The sequence below is a fragment of the Mangifera indica genome, chromosome 9 (assembly GCF_011075055.1).
Source record: "Mangifera indica cultivar Alphonso chromosome 9, CATAS_Mindica_2.1, whole genome shotgun sequence".
NCBI lineage: Eukaryota > Viridiplantae > Streptophyta > Magnoliopsida > Sapindales > Anacardiaceae > Mangifera > Mangifera indica.
Genome location: NC_058145.1, coordinates 9,500,133 through 9,522,371, shown reverse-complemented (window position 1 = coordinate 9,522,371; position 22,239 = coordinate 9,500,133). Strand labels below are relative to the sequence as shown.

Genomic DNA, 22,239 nt, shown 5'->3' with positions numbered 1-22,239 from the left:
TTATGAGGGGCAAACTAAAATTATTATGGATTAAAAGGGGCAAACAAAAATTTGTCATGCTTTTGGGGGGGAGGGGGGGGGGGGGGAATTAAAATGTTTGCTATCCCAGGGTTTTTCAATGTATAGTTTTCAAATTTTTAGTCCATTTTTTGAATTATTGCGATAATTGATATATTTTACTTATTTAGGAGATATGTATATTTTATATTAAGGTTTGTGGGTGCATAGATTTTGAATTTCTATCGGTTTTTTCTAATTATGAGAAGGCAAATTAAAATTATTATTGACTAGAAGGGGCAAATTGAAATTGTTATCGAATTTCCTGTACATTTCATATTAAAGTTTTTTTTTATGTGTAGATTTCAAGTTTTCAATTTGTTTTTTTGAATTATTCTAATAATATTATGAAATTATTATGCTAACAATTTTTTTTATTGTTGGACAGAAAGATCCAAAAAAAAAAAAGACATGAGAAGCATCAAAAGGAGCAAAGGGGAGAACAAAAGAGGAAGTTGAGATTTTTCGATGAAAGTCTACACTTCCTTGTGGAGATAACAACTAGGGTAAAACGAAAACCCATCCCCAATCGTGTCTATATTAACCTAGAGACAATTACAAATGTTTGAGAGGATGTGCTTTTGATATTTTTTGCAATTTAGAGACATGAGATTTAGCTTAATCTTGGTCCACTCATTTATTTTGAGAGAGGTTATCAAACATGATATGGGATTCTGGATCAATAGGGTTGACATGAGGTTTAGTCCATATGAGTTTGCTCTTATTACCAGTTTTCACTTTTCCATGTTCACTAACATTGTGATGTTTATGTCATGAGATATCGAAAATAGGATTAGAGATATATATTTAGGGGTGTCGAATTCGTGACCTATGATGATATTGAGAGGGTATTTACCATGAGGCCATGAAGGGATGATAATGAGGATGTTATTAAATTGGCTCTATTATATTGTCTTCACATGGTGTTACTAGGGAATATGCGTTTATTTTCAACTAATGCGTTGAGAAAAAGTTGATATGCAGTTTCTCTAATTGGTTGATCATCTTAATTGATTCAATATCTAGCTATAGGGGAAATTGGTGTGGAACACGATGTACCAATCCATCTGCAAAGCCATTACGGTATTTTGGGGTTCTCATAAGCTTTTCAAGTAAGTTAATCAATGTTAATAATATTTTTATTATTAGAAAATTGATTAAATCTAAGCTTTTATTTTGTTATTACAATTTTGAATATACAAGATGTTGGACTCTGTGTCTTAGTAGGTGGATTTGGTCAATTATTTTACATTTCTACACATGTTCAAGCAGAAGTCATGAGGTGTCCTAGGATAGGATGATACAAAATATTTATTTGACAAAAATATAGTTAGTAACTTTTAATTAATTAATTGATTAACAAAATGTTAATTATTATATTTTAATGAGTAGGATGATGTAATTTTTTGTTGGACACTTTCCTAATTGAAGAGTAGATGCCATGGTATATTGATGTTGTTGGCTACTTTGGACTGATAGGTCTACATCTATTCTTTCCACTAGCATTAACATCATTATCATCAACTCTTACAGTTGGTGCATCTCCATCTATTGATCTTACTCCCTCATGTCACCATTAGTTGAATGCCTTATTGTAAAGTCGATTGTTATTAATGACTTAGATGTGCCTCCCAAGATGAAGCATTTATCACCTATCGACATGGCCTCCATAATGAAACGCCTTTCACCCATTAGTGTGGGCCTCATGACAAAGTACCTATCTCCTATGCTAGCTAGCATGGCCATTATGGTGTCTATATTTGATGTTACATTAACGAGATGGGACAATCTTATTTTGGATAGAATGCATCAAAAGATGTCTCTTTTGTATGAGGAGATATCTAGTCATATATCTCATTTAAAGGCCCAAATGAGTCATTTGGAAGACATCGTGACATGGATCCAACCAGCTGTAATTGTTCAGGTGAAAATATCACATATTTATTTGTTCGTTATTAAATATTTTTCTACTCGTTAATCTAACATGTATATACTCATTCAAGGTTCTCACGATAGTTTTGGTAAACCCATACCCATACCCACTAAGATTTTCTCTCCTCGCCCAATCGAGGTTAGTAATTATTTTATGGCCAAATGACTATTTCCTAACCAACGTATGCGTTTTTGTCAAGTTTCTCCCTATTAATTTTGAAAATACCATTTACCCACAAATGGGTTATTAAATTTAACGGAACCCTAACCTTTAAAAAAATTTATCTCGTTTTTCTCCCTAAAATTTTAAAAACTAACAATATTCCCCAACCCAAGTTTTAAAAAACAGAGTCTTCCCTCTTAAGGTTTTCAATTTTTCAGAGTTAGTTTTCTGACGTCGTTTCTTTCTCTCCGATGACCTCCAAGCGACTCCTCTTCTTCTCTGATGCAATCTCTTTTCGGCGATTATGCTAGGCACGGTCGTTGAGTCGTCTTTGTCGAGACGAAGACGATGTCTTCTTCTCTAACGAAGACAAATAATCTTCGTCCAGAGACGACGACAAGGTCTTTATCAATGACGAAGACTCCTCGTCGACGATAGTTTCCAGGACAACCGTCGGAAGGAGACCATAACAGAGAGCAAGAAGAGTGGCCTGGAGATCACCTAAGAGGAAGAAACGACATCAAAAAACTAACTTAGAAAATTGAAAACCCTAGGGGGGAAAATACAGTTTTTTAAAACTTGGGTTGGGGAAAATTGTTAGTTTTTAGGGTTTAGGGAGGAAAATAAAATCAAATTTAAGTTTATTTTTAATAATACAGACAAAATGACAATTTTACCTTTAAAACTGTTAATTTTAACTGGTCATGTATGAATAAATGGTATTTTCAAAGTTAATGGGGGGAAACTTAAGAAAAACGCATACTTTGGGTAGGAAATAGTCCTTTGGCCTTATTTTATTTGTTACAATATATTATATGAAATGTTATTGAACAATTTATTATTACATTTTGTACATGGTTCTCCCGATAGTCATTGTAGGCCCTCTCCCCTATGCACTATGATTCCATTTCCTCCTCCCCTAATCAAGGTTAGTAATTATTTGTTATAACATTTTATATGAAATGTTACTGAACAATTTATTATTACATTTCATATAGAGTTTTGGCCATGATGGATTATCGATTTATAGTTCTCCATGTACACCATCCTCATCCCCATCATAGAGGTATGTAAATTGTTGTTATGAAATTGGTTAAATAAAGTTAATCCTAACAAGGTGATAACATTTTATTCTTCGTAATTCTAAGATAAATAATTGTTGTTCCTACTAAACCTCCCAGGTAGCGCGAGTAAATTGGTGATTGATATCGACTCATAGAGAGATGATCTTATCAATGTCCTAACACAAAGAGATGGTGTTGAGGTATATCCATAATTAAATATATTTTTTCTTCTATATATTGGTAATTGAAAACATCAAATTCCTTCCCCAGTCCATCATAGGGGCACAAATGGTTGACTTGACATCACAGAAGGATTCCCCCATTAAACCTCCTCCTAGAGGAAGAAACGATGCCGAAAAACTAACTCAGAAAATTAAAAACTCTAAGGGGGAAAATACAGTTTTTTAAAACTTGGGTTAGGGAAAATTGTTAGTTTTTAGGTTTTAGTGAAGAAAATAAAATAAAATTTAAGTTTATTTTTAATAATATAGACAAAATGACAATTTTACCCTTAAAACCGTTAATTTTAACAGGTCACGGGTGAATAAATGGTATTTTCAAAGTTAATGAGGGGAAACTTGAGAAAAGTGCATACTTTGGGTGGGAAATAGTCCTTTGGCTTTATTTTATTTGTTACGATATATTATATGAAATGTTATTGAACAATTTATTATTATATTTTGTACATGGTTCTCCTGACAGTCATGGTAGACCCTCTTCCTTTTGCATTATGATTCCATTTTCTCCTTCCCCAATCAAGGTTAGTAATTATTTGTTATAGCATTTTATATGAAATGTTACTGAACAATTTATTATTACATTTCATATAGAGTTTTGGCCATGATAGAATATCGATTTACAGTTCTCCATATATATCATCCCCATCATAGAGGTATGCAAATTGTTGTTATGAAATTGGTTAAATGAAGTTAATCCTAACAAGGTGATAACATTTTATTCTTCATAATTCTAAGATAAATAATTGTTGTTCCTAGTAAACCTCCCAGGTAGAGCGAGTAAATTGATGATTGATATCGACTCATAGAGAGATGACCTTATCAATGTCCTAACACAAAGAGATGGTGTTGAGGTATATCCATAATTAAATATATTTTTTCTTCTATAAATTGGTAACTAAAAACATCAAATTTCTTCTCCAGTCCATCATTGGGGCACAAATGGTTGACTTGACATCACAGAAGGATTCCCCCATTAAACCTCCTCCTTCGTACTTCAAGAAGTTAACATTAGCCCATTTCATTGAGTGTGTTAATTAAGATAAATTATTGAATTAACAATTTTATGTATTTTTTCAGATGGTGTTGATTGTTCATGGTATGGTCGCCTAAAAGGGTCCTCTTATACCTATTTCATACACAAATTTGATCAAACTGAAGGTAAAATGATAGATTCAAATTCTATCCTTGATTGCAAAATGTGAGGAAGCTTTCCTCAAGCGGTATAATGAAGTTATGGCATGGAACGACCATGAAATATATTATATAAGAGTGAAGTCCAAAAATGCTTTTTGAGACACAATTGTTGAGTTGTGTCAATGGTTGGCCAACGATATAAGTGGTCTATATCCATTGACTTTTTTTAAATGTTTTATATATTCATGAAAACATAAAACAATTCATGTTCTATATCCAATTCATGTTTTCTTGTCGATTATCAGCATGTAGATTTCTTCCTGACATTACTACATCGACACCAGCATAAGCAACAAGTTGTCATCCTACAGAGTTAGATGATGGCCTACACATTCTTCATAGGTTATATCAACATGCATACAAGTGGTTGGAGCCTTCATGAAGATGGTAGAGGCATATTACATGTCAAGTTTTTTTATAAACCATGAAGGGCGATTAATCGAGTACTATATATGTATATTTCTATTATAATTTATTTTTATACAACACGTGTCTCTATTATAATTTCTCAATGTTTATAAGTTTTTATACAGATAAATTTTAACTATGCCCATTAGATCACGAGGATGTTAGATCTATATGAGTGGAGAATCACTGTACATGACTCACAAGACGCTTTTATAGGTAGCCATAAAGGACTTGCTCATTTGATGAGACTGTACACCGCCTTCATCCCAACATTACTGGTGCTACGAGTTTTTGGACCACTGCAAGCTATACACCATGACAGGATCACTTATCATTGCGTTGAGCGGAGGGTGTCCCTTAGCAGGGCATAAGATCCGACAATTGCAGTGTTTTTATGTTGCACTTCATAGAATGTGTGACATTTGATCGGAGTTTGGATTTTCCCTGTGAGCCCTCCACCTCAATGTGCAGGTGTTTAGCCTCAGAGTTTTATTTCGTTGCATCAAATAGATCACACATACATATGTTTATTTTAGAGTTGTTATGTATATATTTTATGTACGATATTTTATTAGTTATGCATATGATTGCATATTTTATTAGTTTTATTAGATGTCTAAAACAAGTACACCAGCAATTTATAAGCAATTTTAATATAAATGTATATCAAACATAATAACTGATTAATAGATGTCAAAAACATAAATAATAATAATATAAAATTCCAATAATTACATCTCTTTTCAACATAAATAATATTGATATAAGATTCTAATTATTACATCTCATTTCAACAAATACATAAATCAAACTAAATAAAAGGTTTAGGTAGTGAAAATATCTTTCCTTTATTTCTTCTCGATGAACCTAATGGCACAAAGCATGAAACTAGTGCTAGACTCTTGCAGTGTGATCGTACATGCTTAAGTTGATTACATCAATTACAAACCTTTGGTATAACAACCTCACCCTACGAAAAACATCATTCCAATTTGAATGACGGTCTGATCAATGATGATCAAGAAATGGTGGCAAGATAAGTTTTTCCTCCTTGGCATGTAACCATTCTAATTGATCCCTCAGTGGATTGACAATTTTTGCATAAATCAAACGGTAGAATTCGATGGTGTAGAATGGATGAACCTATGTATAGACATTATTGAGCCTCATATGTCTTGTAATAATAATGGCATGTGTGCATGGAATGCACGAATGATAAAACTTCATGTATATACATGTCTACTCATGAAAGTCCATATTGCCCGTGTATCTGCCCATGTATCTGCCCCTACCTATAACCTAGTGTCAAACATTTATAATTAGATGAACCTCAAAGTTCACAGACTTTAACACATGATGGTCAAGTTTCTCCTTTGTCCATGGTGTAACTTGATAAGGGCATTCATCTATAATTTTTTAGAAACGTCAACACATTCGTTACTAAATAAGTGTAAGTATAAAAAGTCATATTCAATTAGATAATTGTATTAACACTACACATATTTGAATGATTTCTTCTCTCGTAAAACCATGACTATAAGATGCTCCGAATGAACTCGGCCAACATTATGAGAGACAAATCTCACTTGTGTTTGACAAGTGCATTAAATAACTTTGTAATGTTAGTTGTCATTATGTTATACTTATTGTCTAGAAAATAGGTCTCGTTCATCATTAATACCCCACCTCGTGTAGATAATCCCTTGTTTCAAGATGTACCTCATCAATAGATCTCATCATGAACTCAAAATCTGTCTTTGTATAGGTTTTCACTACTTTCCAGTACAAACACACGACTTATGAATTATAGTTGTACTTTGATCACATGTTACAAAAAAAGTGATGACAATAATATCCATGGTGTACAATTGGAAATACCTCATCCATTATAGAGTATATAACGTGATGTCAATCTAAGATCATTACCAACTTTAGCACTTCATCGTGCAATCTTTAAGCTCTATCAAAACCAACACCACATATTGGAACAACCAGTTAAAGAAATAAATTATCTTTCTTTTTTCTCACGCCTACAACTATTACCATCCAAGGTCACAGTAAGAAATAAATATTCAATATATCGACCCTTTACGAAAACAACATCAATGCAAATAATTAACTGAAGATATCGTTGAAATGCATAGACAAAATAACCCAACGCCATAAAAAAGTACTGAAAGCGATGTTCCTCGTCTATTTGTATATATGTGGCAATACTCAAATTAGCAAGCTCTAATTATAGCAATAATCTAGTAAGAGTATAAATAACTCTTCTAGTGAGATGTTCAATGACTATATTACCTAATTTTTTGCCTGTTAAACATGTGAATATGATAAATCAGTTTTATACATGTTGGCGATGTCGATAATGATCTCCTTAGGTTGATAAATACGATTAATCAATACAAACTTCAACTTCATCAATGAGTTTAAAACTCAAGCTCCAACTTATATATGATGTAGCTTTATCTGATCTTTTAAATATATGTGTGTGGGATTCATAGAACGGGTTCAAAATACGTTATTGGGTTTTATTGTTCTTCTTGATAGATATCATTCGCATTACTCATCATAACACTTAATCTTTCATCTCTGTGTGTCTTGTTTGGCCACTTTGTGCTGGAATCTTTTCTCCAATACAAATTGAGCCATTATATCTTTCAAGTATTTTTTATCTTTAAAAATATCACTAATTTTTGTAGCATTCCCTTCTTGCACTGATCCTGCACCACTTGATGTTGTTGAAGGTTGTGGAGGAAAATCAAGCAGCCACTTAAATGAATTAGTGGGAACATTATCAAAAAATGGACTAACATAATTCTTGCCACCCTGAAGAGGATCTTCAAGCTAGAGACTACTTATATCACAGTTAACAAGTGAGGTATCCTTTATGTTTGGCTCATCAAGAGGAACATCAATCATCTCATTCTTATCAAAATCATCTAAATTTGGAATATTCTCTTTGTCTCCACGAACCTATTCTGTTACAATATAGAATGCATAATTACAAAAATTTGTCAATTCTTCCTCATCAGATTCCTTTTTCAATTCACCATTATCGTTGTTACTTATTTATTCTTCTCCTTGTGCTTTGATGGAGGTATGCAAACAAAAATTGGAATACATTCTTTGAAGTGATTTGATATGTCAATAAAACTCTCAACATCTTTATCACTTTTGATTTTTATAGGGAAGTCTAGCTCAATATGTTTTGGTTTCATACATAGCTAAATGTTATTTTTGATTGAATCGCTACCACACTTTTCATTCAACAGTTGGATAAATCTTTCAAGTGTTGTTTCAGATATAATTTTAACCATTATTATATTCTGATCATGTTGAATCTATTCTCTTTCGAAATGAATAATAGCATAACCTGTTATTTCAGTTATCAATCTTATAATAAATAATATTAATTAAAAAAAAACATTTATCAGAAAAATTCACATTAAGTTTTACCAATATATCAAATGCCTCTTATATTTTATTTAACCCCCTCATATATTATCAAAAATCAAAATACCTCATGTATTTTCTTGACATATACGAATTTGATATTCTTATAATATCTAAATGCCCCCCAATATTAGTGTATTTCAGTTAACACTCTCATATTTTGTCTAATTTTAAAATACCCCCATAACTTTCTTACATTTCATTTAATTCTCTCATACATTATTAAAGATCAAAATATCTCATATATTTTCTTAACATATACGAACTTGATATTCTTATAATATCTAAATGCCATTCCCCCCCCCCCCCCCCCCCCCCCAAGGCTTATTTCATTTATATTTGTCATACTTTGTCAAATTTCAATATACCCCTATATATTTTTTTTTATTTTCTTAACCCTTTCATATATTATTGAAGATTAGATATCCTCTATATTTTTCTAACATATTTAAATTTGATATTCTTATAATATCTAAATACCCTCCAATTTTATTTTATTTTTTTACCGCCCTTATATTTTATCTAATTTCAAAATGTCTCTAATATTTTTCTAATATTTTATTTAACCCTCTCATACTTTAACAAAAATCAAAATACCCCATATATTTTTCTAATATATACAAACTTGATATTCTTATAATAACAAAAATACCCCCTCAATTTTAGTGTATTTTATTTACCACCTTTATATTTTGTCTAATTTCAAAATACCTTATATATTTATTTGACATTTTATTTATTACCCTTATACATCGTCAGATCTTGAAATGCCTCTTTTTTTTTTAACATTTTTCATTTAGCACCTTAAAATATGCTTTAATATCAAAATACCTCTTATACTTTCTCAATATTTTTTTAACCCACTCATATATTATCAAATATTAAAATGCTCTCTATGTCATTACATTAATAAAATATACATACTTATTTAATGAATAAATTAAGTTTTAAATTAAGATTCGTATAAATACCTTATTATTATGGATCTCTTTTTCGATTTGAACTTAAAAGTATGAATTTTCTTCCTTCCGAATAACTCACAATGCTAGATATTGAGTAAAAATGAAAATTTGAATAATATGAGGAATATATAAGAGTGAAAGTTTATATATGAAAGTGGTGAAGGGTGTTATTAACATTTTTAAAAAAATATGAATCATTTTCGCTTAATACTTTAAAAGGTGATTATTTTTGCTTAAAATTTTGAAAATGAAACATTTTTGCTTGTCCTAATGTAAGGGGATTTAATTTAACAATAAAACTATGTGTACCTATTTTGGGTACACAAATATATACACATTTATATATGTCATCATATGATTGGATGATTTTAAATTCAGAATAAAATAATAACCCATCATATAATGATATATATGAGTGTATATATATTTATATATCTAAAATAGATACACATAATATTACTCTTAATTTAATTTCCATGAAAGTGCCAAACACTTTTGAGGTCAACTTATGGGCTGTCTAAAAGGGGTAATATGAATAAAATCTAATGCAAGTGAAAGCAAAGTACATTTGCATTCCACGTGCATCAACGTACGAACACGTTTCCCACCTACTTCACCATTCAACTACTATCTCGTCTTGAACATAGATTTTGAGTTTTAACTACAGCTGACGAATTAGACCAAAACAAAAAGTTGGGATTGAGAGAGTGAGAGATGGGGAAGAACATTGGTGAAGTGGATGTGGAGGACTTTGTGCAGGCGGGTTTGACAGCGACCGACGCCAGGGAGTTTAATGAGATTCTGAAAGAAACTCTGAGAAAAAGCAAAGGTTTGGAGCCAAGAGAGGTTTGGAGGGAGTTGGTGGCTCAGAAAGTGCTCAAGCCATGGTACCCACATGGGCTGCACCAACTTGTGTATTACAGTGTGTATAATGGTTGGGATGCCTCCTCCAATGGACCTCCTCTTTATTGGTTCCCTTCAATGTAATGTTCATTTCTTTGTTGAACTCTTTTGTTATGTTATTATTATTATCTTTTTTTGTTTTGATCTAGTGGAGAAAAGTCTTGGGTTTGATTTGTTTTGCAATTGGAGGTTAGTATTTATCATGCTAAGTTACTTGTTTGCTGATTTGATATGGGATTTAATAGCATTTTGATTGAGTTAAGTCTTGAAGCCACTTATTTTGCTCAATTTAGTCATGAAATTATGTTATGGGTTTGTATAAGAGGTCTTGAGGGCTTCGTTTAGATTTTTATTGTTGATTTTTTTTCAAAAGAAAGGTATCCGCTTCTATATTTATTATTTTTTATTAAACTAACATAGTGGTCAGAGATATAGCTTGTGTGTTTCCTGCAGATATGTACATTGATTGTGGGTTGAATTGGATATAGTTCAAATTCATCATGTATTGTGGCTATGTTTATCTCAGCATCTTCACTTGGTGCATTAAATTCTGAATCTTTTCTCACAACTGATTGATGTGTCTTTTGACGTCAGAAATCAATCAAAACTGACTAACTTGGGACGTATAATGGAAGCTCATGGTCCAAAGCTTTTAGGGACATTGTACAAGGATCCTATAACAAGTTTTAGCCTCTTTCAGAAATTCACAGCTGAACACCCTGAGGTAAGTACTTTTGTATTGATGCCTTATAGTTTCATCCAAATGTAAACTAAGTGCATTATTTTGCTTTTAAGTTGAAGGAATTATTTTCTCATCTTATTTTTGTATCTTGGATTGATTTTCAGGCTTACTGGCCCATCGTCCTAAACGAGCTTTCAGTTGAATTTCATGAACCCCCAAAGTGCATTCTAGATAGAACTGACAAATTGAAACCTGGTGGAGTTTGGCTTCCAGGCGCAACTTTGAATATTGCTGAATGTTGTTTGCAACCTTCAAATCATCCAAGGAAAGAGGATGATAGTCCGGCTGTTGTGTGGAGAGATGATCGCTGTGATGACTCCCCTGTTAATCATTTGACATTGAAAGAACTTCGAGAGCAAGTAATGTATGCTTTCACATATAATCTGAAGTTTGTCTGTGTTTATCTCATTGTAATGTGATCCTGTGTTTTGATTATTTCTGGTTGTTTGTTGATATGTTTACAACTTGAGTTGTAGGTTGGTGGCTAATGCATTGGATGCCACATTTTCAAAGGGTGATGCAATTGCAATTGACATGCCAATGACAGTCCATGCCGTTGTTATCTATCTAGCAATTGTCCTTGCAGGATTTGTTGTTGTATCAATAGCTGACAGCTTTGCACCAAAGGAGATTGCAACTCGTTTGCGAGTGTCAAAAGCAAAGGGTATCTTTACTCAGGTGATGCTTCGTTACTATAGACCATCTAATACATGATGAATTACAAGGCTGAAGTATATTACACTGACATCTGCCTTCAATTTATTTCCAGGATTTTATACTGAGAGGAGGTAGAAAGATTCCTTTATACAGGTGAAGATGCAACTTTTACTGTCTATTCTAGATGTTGCATATTTTTTTTTTTTAAATCTTCTGCAGGAAGCTGCCACTTTTAATAATAAACACTTTCTTTTTTGATATTCTAGGTGCAATCTTCTTTTCCAATATTGTATACTATTTACATGGAGGACCTGTTATGTCTTTAAATTTTCCAGTGGCATCAGAAAGGTTAATTGTTTTTAGCTGCCTTTTGCAGTAAAGTTGTAGAAGCTGGTCCTGTTAAAACTATAGTACTCCCTGTGATTGGACATGATGTGGGCATTCAACTAAGAGAACATGATTTATCATGGATAGATTTCCTTTCAAGTGTCCGTCACCATCCGAGGTGATTATTCTTATGTTTGTCCGATAAAAAAAGTGTTGATGATCATTTCAACGAATGTAACATAATTCTTGGTGGCAGACGAAAGCATTACTCTCCAGTTTATCAACCAGTAGACTCGGTGATTAATATCCTTTTTTCATCTGGGACAACAGGTGAAAATTTGTGTAACCAATTTTATACTGTTTGGGTGTGTTTTGAGTTCCTTTTATCAACTAATAGCTAGTTTATTCGCAGGAGAACCAAAAGCGATTCCATGGACTCAGCTTTCTCCAATTCGAAGTGCTTCTGATGGATGGGCTCATATTGATATTAAAGTTGGAGATGTTTACTGCTGGCCAACAAATTTAGGATGGGTGATGGGGCCAACTCTACTCTTCTCAAGCTTTCTAAGTGGTTCTACTCTTGCACTCTTTCATGGATCTCCTCTTGGCCGTGGTTTTGTAAAATTTGTTCAGGTAATATTTCGTATTCCCTTTTATTTAGTGGTTCTTATTGTGTACTGCTGATCATTGAATTCGCGGTGAACTGTTTTTGCACTTTCTTTTGTGTTGCTTCATGTTTTAACTTTTCTTTATGAATGTTCAGGATGCTGGAGTGACTGTTTTGGGTACAGTTCCAAGCTTAGTAAAAGCTTGGAAGAGCACAGACATTCTGGACGGCTTAGACTGGACAAAGATAAAGTAATTTTCTCTTTTGACTTCAAACAAAAATATTTACTTATGATTCTAAAGAAAGATGACTTACAATATTTGCTCAGAACATTTTGCTCCACTGGAGAAGCTTCAAACTTTGATGATGACCTTTGGCTTTCTTCAAAAGCTTACTACAAACCCATTATTGAATGTTGTGGAGGCACAGAGCTTGCTTCATGCTACATCCAGGGAAGTCCACTTCAGCCACAAGCATTTGGAACCTTCAGCACTGCATCATTGACAACAGGATTTGTCATTCTTGATGAAAATGGAGTTCCTTATGTATGAACATCTACACACTACAACTGAATTTAGTTTATTTTACAGATCTTGCAAGCCAAACTGTCACCAAATCATGCAATGCTGGTCTATGTATTCCATGACCATGGTGACATGTAAAAGCATTATGATACTCTTATAAGTGAATTACTGGGAATCAGAATGATTGATATGGAGGTTTGTTTTGCATGTGGATATGTTTAATCTTTTTCACCTATTTGACAGCCCCATGATCAACCGTGTGTTGGTGAAGTGGCTTTGTTCCCTCTGTACCTTGGAGCAACTGATAGATTGCTTAATGCTGATCACGAGAAAGTTTACTTCAGTGGAATGCCAACATATAAAGGAATGGTACGCTTAGACCTGCCTTTCACAAATACTTGCATAGAGACAGTATTTGGTGCTTAGTTCTATCATTGATTCAATACTAGAAGCATGTTTAAGTTTACTTAAGGGAATGCCAATTTATATATGGACATCATACTTACATCTGCTGTTCCTGTCTGAGTTAATGTTGTTCTTTTTCCTCTGTTTCCTGGCTTTTGTGTATTTCTGAGTGGAGGCAAAATGTAACTTGTTCTGGAATTACGAGGAATTCAGCATTTCAACCTTAGGCATATCACCTGAAAACTTGTTTGAAACTGAATAGATCTCTGAGTTTATCCATCCCTTACCAAAACCAAAGCTGTCATATAAAGAAACCATCATCCTATGAAATGGAAACATAAATCTTAAATTATCGTAACATTTTGGTTGGCAGCGCCTTAGGAGACATGGAGACATCATCAAGAGGACCGTTGGAGGCTATTTTGTTGTACAGGGCAGGGCTGATGACACCATGAATCTCGGTGGGATAAAGGTATTACATTCTCCTCTTCTTAGACGATAGATGATGAAGTAACTTTAAGCAAGTCAAAGTATAATTTTTTTGGGCGGGCTTTGTGACAATAGAAGTTAATAAACTTTATAAAGCATAATTTGCTGTTTATATTTGAATGAGCTTGAACTTGCAACATCAACATCTCTTTTCGTGAATCTGTGGTGCTGGACTAATTAATGAACCATAATATTTTATATTCTTTGACATGCAGACAAGTTCTGTTGAAATTGAGCGTGTGTGTGACCAAGCTGATGAAAGTATCTTGGAGACTGCTGCTATCAGTGTAGCTCCTGCAGGTGGTGGTCCTGAAGTGTTGGTTATTTTTGTTGTACTAAAGAAAGGATGCAACTGCCAACCAGATAAGCTCCGGTTGATATTCTCGAAAGCCATCCAAAGAAACCTCAACCCTCTATTTAAGGTTTGATTTTTATTTTTCTTAACACTAGTTAATTTCATGCACACCTTTATTTCTGCAGCTGAATCATTCTTATATATAATTTAATGGCATTCAAAAGTGCAAATTCGAAGTCAAAAAGAGGCATCATTGCAGAAGACATTATTAAATCTTGATACACAACAAATCATGGTTGATTAGATTAAGACTCATGCCAAAGCTATGAAAATTGTATATTGATGTAAAAACAGTAGGCTGCCTTTGAGTTGCTGATATAATTCTTTGATTCGTTGCCAGGTAAACTTTGTGAAGATTGTCCCGGAGTTTCCTCGAACTGCATCAAACAAGTTGCTGAGGCGAGTCTTAAGGGACCAAGTGAAGCATGAGCTATCTGTTAGGAGCAGAATGTAGAGGAGCTATGCAATTGGTAGCCATTGGTTTGAATTTTGAAAAATAATGCATGAAAGGGTCATTGAAAGTGCTGCATTTCCCCTTTATTTATAGTTTTTATTTGTTAGAATATCATTGTTGAAGACTTGCAGATTTACAGTACCTTCTATAATTCACAATGAAAAGAAAGAAGGTGGAGTGTAAATTAGTTGACTAATGTGGTTAATTGATGAGGAAATAAAGTTTATGCTGTTTAGAGGGCATTAGGGTGCAGTCTGACAAGTATTTGGGTTTTTAATTATCATGAAGGAGACACTCTTGGATATGTTTTGAATCTTGTTCTACATTGTTTATTAAAGAAAATTTTTAGGAGCGATTAGGGATGGCAATGGGGAGGGGCGGGGAGGGGATGTCAATCCCCGTCCCCGTCCCCGTCCCCGTAGGGGATTTCAATCCCCGTCCCCGCCCCGTCCCCGTTACGGGGATAAAAAAAAGTCCCCATCCCTTCCCCGCAAAGGAAAATCCCCTCTCTATCCCCTCCCCGTCCCCGCGGGAAAAAATCCCCTCCCCATCCCCGCCCCGTTCCCTCGGGGAAAAATCTCCTCTCCATACCCGTAAATATAAATTTTAATTCCGTTATGTATTTCAATAAATAAAATAAATTATATTCTCCAAAAATATCACTTGTTACAAGAGCTACAAAATATTCATTGTTATTTAAGTTCAAATACAAAGTTTTCATAAAATCTAACAATATGCAATAATCAATATCTTTATTAGTAGCTCTTCATGTATATGATTTAAGGTAATTTTATAATAACATTAAATTTAATATTTTTTATTTACTTTAATTGATTTTATCAAGTTATAATTTTTTTTTTTTTTGTGTGTAAAACCTGGTGGATTGACTAACTAAAGTTGAAATGTAATTAATTTGATACATTTGTATTTTATGATAATGAGATTCTGAGGTTTTTTTTTAATATATTAAATTAGTAGTTTAGAAATTAATAAAAACTAATAATTGATCATTCAAAAATTAGTAAAATTAAAGTTATAGTTTTAATAAATCATAATGTAAAAATTTCTATAACTTAATAGTTTATAAATTATTATATTAATATATTAGATTTAGAGGGTGGGGAGGGGAAGGGAGGGGCGGGGTGAGGATATATGTATCTCTGTCCTCGCCCCGTCCCCGATTACGGGGATTTTTTTCATCCCTATCCCCGCCCCTTTCCCTGTTAGGGTCGGGGAGGGTCGGAGCCCCTAAAGTCGGGCTCAAATTGCCATCTCTAGGAGCGATACTATGTTTACTCATTTTTTATATACAATTTGGATACATAGATAATGTGTTATCATATGATTAAATGATTTTAAATTAAAGATAAAATAATACCAAATCATATGATAACACATTATTTATATATCAAAATTGTATACATAGTTTTTTTTTTTTATCAACATCAATTGAATAGCTATTGATGATTAAATGGGTATAATTAGACTTTCTAGATTTGTGAAGTTTTTTGAGTGAGTGCTTTTTTGGGTTTTAGTGCTAGTAAGAAATTCTGTGACTTTTCACATAGGTGTAAAGATTAATTGGTTGGATTTTGGAGTAAGTCACTTTAAGTTAGGTCAAACCATATATTTATTTGCATGTTTCTTTTGATTGAGTCTGCTCTATATTTCATGGTTTTGGGTGTTGCATTATAAAAAGTGGTATTAGGGTGAGGTTTGTGACTTGAAAAGAGTCAATCCTAATTTGAGGAAGAGTTTCAAACTCATCTCTAGCAACTAAGCTTTTCCTCAAAGTAGGTCTACCTTCTTCACCTCACTAACTCTACTTTGACATCAGTTGTTTAGACGCAATACCCAAACTTACAAAAAATAGAGCAAATCTTATTTTAAAAAAATAAACAAATAAATATTTGATTCAACTCAACCCAAAGTGATCTACTCTAAAACTCAATCAATAAATTAATCAATTATGTAACTTTTAGAAAAGAAAATGCCCAAAACTCAGTGTTTGATTAGAAACGAGAAAAATCATAAAAAAAAATTTTATCTATTAAATTCCAAAAAGTCTGATTGCACATTTTAATAGCATCTCATTATTCTATTAGTGTAATATTCTCAAATTAATAAAAAGGACAATTTAGTTATTTCGTTATCATTGTCCGATTATTTTGTTAATATTAAAATTGTGTGTATATGTTTGTATCCAGAAATTCGAAAGAGCATTTCGTTGCTATATTTTTTAATATACGAATTAAATATATGTATATTTACACGTTTAGTTTTAAAAGACACTGATATGGGAATTTAAGGCCGCAAATGATTTTTTGTTCTGGAGGCGTTTTGGAGTGATATCAACGCCGAAAAATGGGGGCAGAGAAAGGGAAACGTCTCCTTTTATTTTTTTAAAGCGGTTACTTTCCTAGGGCGAATACTTTGCTGCTTCCTTATATAAAGAAAAGAAAAAAAACAGCCATTTTTCTCTCTAGCTGCTATAGTTTACATCTTCACAGTTTTCTTTTCTTAAAATCAATTCTTTTGGGTCAAAAAGGGAGAGAGCTGAACTTGTTGCTTGTCAACCAGGAAAGGAATTAGACGGGGAGATAACTGCCACGTGAAGACCGACGTAATCGCCGGAGGAGAGGTAGGCCATAAATTCCATGTAAAACTTTGCATGTCGTAAACTAGATTTTGAAAGTTGGTTTTATATATTTATGTGTGTGTGATTATATGTTTGTATTATGAGGAGGTAGCGTACAGTATTGATGATGATGATTAGTTAAGGGATGTCTTGATGTTTGAGAGTTAGAGAGAGAGTGATCATGGATCTTTGATGAATAAACGGAGCTCGACTATTATATGCGTGGCAGTAGACACTAGGCGCACTTGCACGGAACCGATGTAGTGGTGTTGTGACTGAGTCACCGCCTGAAATTGTTAGGAAGCGAAATCTGAAAGAACATGCAAGTTACCGTCATCTTCTTTCCAGGAAGCTAGCTTGAATTACGTAGTCTGTAGGATGAAGAAGAAATAAAAGAAAAGCAGAAGGAATTAAGCATTTGTAAGTTATTTTGGGTAGATAGGATATTGTGCATGCATCCACACTTACTATATTGCACCTGCACCATTTTAATTAAATCACAGAAAGTATATTAACTAGTTTTATGGATAGAATAAGTTATATAAGGATTAATTTATGGTCCTGATTATTAATTTTGTAGACTGTCTTTCCAGATTAATTTTATGTGTGTGTGTGTGTATATATATATATATATATATATATATATATATATATCATGGGATAATATAATCATACTAATTGAATCAATAGCATCACTTGTAATTAGAGATCAGTGGATGAGACGTCCTGATCTAGTGAATGTTTGAACCGTTTGATCAGACGTCACGGTTTCAATTAATGAAAAAAAAAATAGTTATTAACTAGTTTTGTGGTAATTATGTAAACAACATCTGTGATGGATGTTCGAAATTGAGAAGTATGAAATAAGAGGTATCTGAGATGGATGCCCTAATACGTTGGCGTAAGAGACACTTGAGATGGGCGTCCAGCCGAGTGCGTCAATGACACATGTGATGGTAAAGTTTCATCGAGAATAACCATAAGAGATATCGAATTTATTCTAAAGGCCTACTGAGTTTTATAGCTCATATATATTTATTTTGGGGTGTTGCAGGTAGGAAAAACAATGGGGCAGGCAGGGAGGCGAGCAGATCAACACGATAAAATGCGCTTTTAGCTATACTTATTTTTACAGCTATTTTGTTTGTTATTATGATATTTAATAGAATTTATCCATTCGAAAATTTATTAGCTTATTTATAATTTATGAATTTCTTTTGGGAGACTTTGAGACACTCATTGATTTCTAATAAATATTATGATGGTTTCTCACAAGTATTAAATTTTATGGCTATTATATTATTCTCTTTAAAATAATAATAATATAGATTGTTACCAAGGGTATGTAAAAAAAAAATTTAAAAAAAAAAAAAAATGAGGGGTATTACAATTAGTGTCTCTCATTATTTAGAATTATCTTACTTAAAACCAAAATAACCTATTTATAAAATATAAACCCCTTGCATATTTTCTAAACAACCAATATCTGAAAATTAACTTTTTTATAACTTTTCTTAAACAAATGTTGTGGGTAGAGATGTCAAATGGGTTGGACTAATTTTTAGCTTGACCTAAAGCATGGGAAAATATCTTGGACCGCAAAGGTTTGACTTGCTATTATAACAGGCTAGGCCTTAACACAAGGCCTATAAGTAGATTGACCCGATTTGTTATTGTTTTCATAATTATTTAAAAATTAATTAATTAATAAATATAATATAAATTTTTTTATTAAAATTATCGTGCCGATTTATTATTGTAGGACTCATTTCTATATATAAAAGTTGGATTGTGAGTTTTGTGCTTTTCATGGGTCAACACAACCTATAAGACTTACTATTATGTTAACCTTAAGCTTGACTTAACATTGGGCCAATAGGTCTGGCTTACCACTACCTCTAGTTGTGGGACAACACAATTCCAATATAAACAATTATAATATAAGTTCTTAACTAATAGAAAAATTATAATGTATGTTCTTAACCAAGCTTTTTTTAAAATATAAACGGTAAAAATTGAAGTAATTTTCTTTAAATTATCACAAAGTGGTTCATTGGAAGAATGAACAAGCTATCTATTCAATAGTAAAATTTTAAGAAGAAAATTTGTTGAGATTGCAGAGATTTATTTATATGAAAAAATAAAATAAAAGAAATGCAATTTAAAACTAATTTGAATGCGTATAAATGCAGAGCAAACATACTAAAGCTAAAATGGGGATATACCTGATAGAGCAAATTGTAGTTATTTTGTATGTAAAAACTGAAAAAATAGTTTTAGTTCAGGTAACCTTTTATTATTGGTAATTGAATATTACCAAGATAGATTTATTATAAAGTATTCTATTGAGTATAAATTAGTAATTTGTTTAATTAAATTAATATATATAAATAATTATTATATTTAGTGACAATAATAATAGAACTTTAAGATATTATTTTACTTAAATATTATTAAATATATTATACTAAATTAAACGAGATCGGAAGAGAAATGATAAGAGAAAAATTATAGTAAATAAAAAGGTGGGAGCTAACTGAAAATTCTAACAGCAAGCTGCATCATCGAACATTGAGGGCAAGTGTTGTGAGTTCCAAACTTCTCAGGTTTGGCAACCAAAACCTTTACAACCTTCTTCTTAACTTGACCAAACATGCCAAGTAGATGAAGCATTGCAAAGTTGTTGAAGATGGCAAATCTAATAAGATAAAATCCCGGAGAAGGGCAAATTTGTAGGTGGTGATATAAAGAGTGGCGGTGGGGATACTGTGGATGGTGCGAATTTTGTCAATGGTGTTGACAGTTGGTGCTGGTAAGTGGAACGGTAATTTTAATTTTAAACAAAGCATTTTTGTCTTAATAACTATTTGAGTAAGGATAATTTAGTTATACTATTATTTAGGGTTATCTGTTATTTTAATTGGATATGAGTGTTTTTTCTTAAAAATTTAGTAAAAATAAAATTGTAACAATTTAAAATTATACTAATAATCTTTTAATAGTTAAAATAAAAATGATAATAAAAATATCTCTATATTATATATTATATCAATTTAGTAATAAAATATTATTAAAATCTTTTATTAACAGACGAACCAAACAATGTAATATAAAAAATAAAATTATTGAAATAATTAAATATTATCTTTCATGCGCCATAATTGTGTATAAAAGACATTCTAGAAAACATGAAAGTAAACCTATGAACTACACCCAACCCAACTGCAATTATATTGATGGTTTGAGCACAGGCCTATTAAGACAATTAGGAAAATCCACTCCTCGTGTCTCTAACTCCACTAAAGCAGCCATTGTGGACGCTTCACTTTTTCTCGATGTCAACCCCCAAAACTTTGCACCAACAAAAACTTTGAACAACTCTCACCATAATTCGCATTCCTTCCACATGTGCAGTGACAAATAGCATTAGATAACATAAATAACTCCATACCTGCACTCTCGTTCCCAATCACCAACTCTTAGTAACACTATTGTTTTCCCTTAGATGGTTGTGGTTTGAAATTGATAACCTTCACCCTCTTACAGATCTTTGAGACCGTTAATCCAAGCCTTTTGATCACCCTATATAAAATAAAATTATTGCTAGCGCCTATGTCCACCATTGCCCACTTTGCACGCCCATTCACTTGTCACTTGCATGTACATTTGTTTCTCGCACAAGAAACTCTTGGTTCCAGTGATTGCATTCAACAATTGTATCGGGTTAAGTCTCATAATACACCACTTTATCTCATAATTGGTATTATCTTTGTCAACAAGAGCAGATCTCGCTTCCTTAACGAATACTCTTTTATCCTATGAGAACCATCACAAAAAAAACACTTTGAAAACTTTTTTCATGGAAACTCTCACCGATTCTTTGTTGAAGTATCTTTGTCCTTTTTCTAACCGTATTTCCCTCTTTTTCTGTCATCCCTCTCATTTCACTTCGTGTTAATTTTATTCTAAACAATATTAAACAATGAAGATGACTTGTACAAATAGTCCCACAAAACTATTTATAATTACTATTATTGTCGATAAATCTCTCATATTTTATTGTCTCAATTCAGCCTACGCTTATGGTTGTAAACCTGAAATGAAACTAAATTTTTGTCATCCTTTGACATGTTCTTTTATATGTAACATCAACAAACTGAATCGATTCACATATTTCCACATAGAATCGTATGTCCTAACCGTTTAAGTGCCTCTCTTGCCAACCAAGATGCCTTTACCAGATAGAATTGGCCTTCAATTATTTCTTAAGCACACCCTAAGTCTTGATACGTGGCCAACCCACAATCATGTCATCCGCCAACCAGGTATGTCACAACAATTTGGCATCGCCAACCAGAGACATGCTGAAAACAGTGACCTGCTCCTTCTCTACACATGTGCAACAACAAAATACAACTTCATATCTCACAAAAAATTCTCTGACTCCTTAGCATCTCAACACCCACTGAAAGACTTAGGATCGGGCAATAGGATTCTCTTTGATCTGAGTTTTGCCAAAAAAAAAAAAAAATTGAGATTTTTTTTGCGGAGTAGGATTGTTCTTATACCTTTGAACTAATTATAATTAGTTGTTAATTATAATAATCACTTGATATGTATACATATTCTTGTAATACCACGTGAGCAATACACCATCATACCA

The 22,239-nt window shown here is 32.6% G+C and overlaps 1 protein-coding gene across 1 annotated transcript; it reads left to right on the top strand.

Annotated features, from left to right (window-relative positions):
* The first annotated feature begins 10,078 nt into the window (after nucleotides 1-10,078).
* LOC123224963 (probable CoA ligase CCL12) lies at nucleotides 10,079-15,180 on the top strand. The gene is made up of 14 exons (XM_044648769.1): nucleotides 10,079-10,458; nucleotides 10,973-11,102; nucleotides 11,225-11,484; nucleotides 11,597-11,798; nucleotides 11,890-11,930; nucleotides 12,154-12,282; nucleotides 12,361-12,434; nucleotides 12,517-12,737; nucleotides 12,868-12,962; nucleotides 13,040-13,256; nucleotides 13,479-13,604; nucleotides 14,014-14,112; nucleotides 14,345-14,551; nucleotides 14,825-15,180. Exons 1-14 carry the CDS (start codon nucleotides 10,190-10,192, stop codon nucleotides 14,936-14,938), a joined length of 2,184 nt encoding a protein of 727 aa, XP_044504704.1. The 5' UTR covers nucleotides 10,079-10,189; the 3' UTR covers nucleotides 14,939-15,180.
* Nucleotides 15,181-22,239: the final 7,059 nt, after the last annotated feature.

What these genes read in the sequence shown, in the direction of transcription:
- LOC123224963 (XM_044648769.1), top strand. Translation starts at nt 10,190, where the DNA reads ATGGGGAAGAACATTGGTGAAGTGGATGTGGAGGACTTTGTGCAGGCG. An exon ending in AGTGTCCGTCACCATCCGAG is followed by an intron (nt 12,283 to 12,360) that starts GTGATTATTCTT and finishes TCTTGGTGGCAG; the next exon opens with ACGAAAGCATTACTCTCCAG. An exon ending in TGCCAACATATAAAGGAATG is followed by an intron (nt 13,605 to 14,013) that starts GTACGCTTAGAC and finishes TTTGGTTGGCAG; the next exon opens with CGCCTTAGGAGACATGGAGA.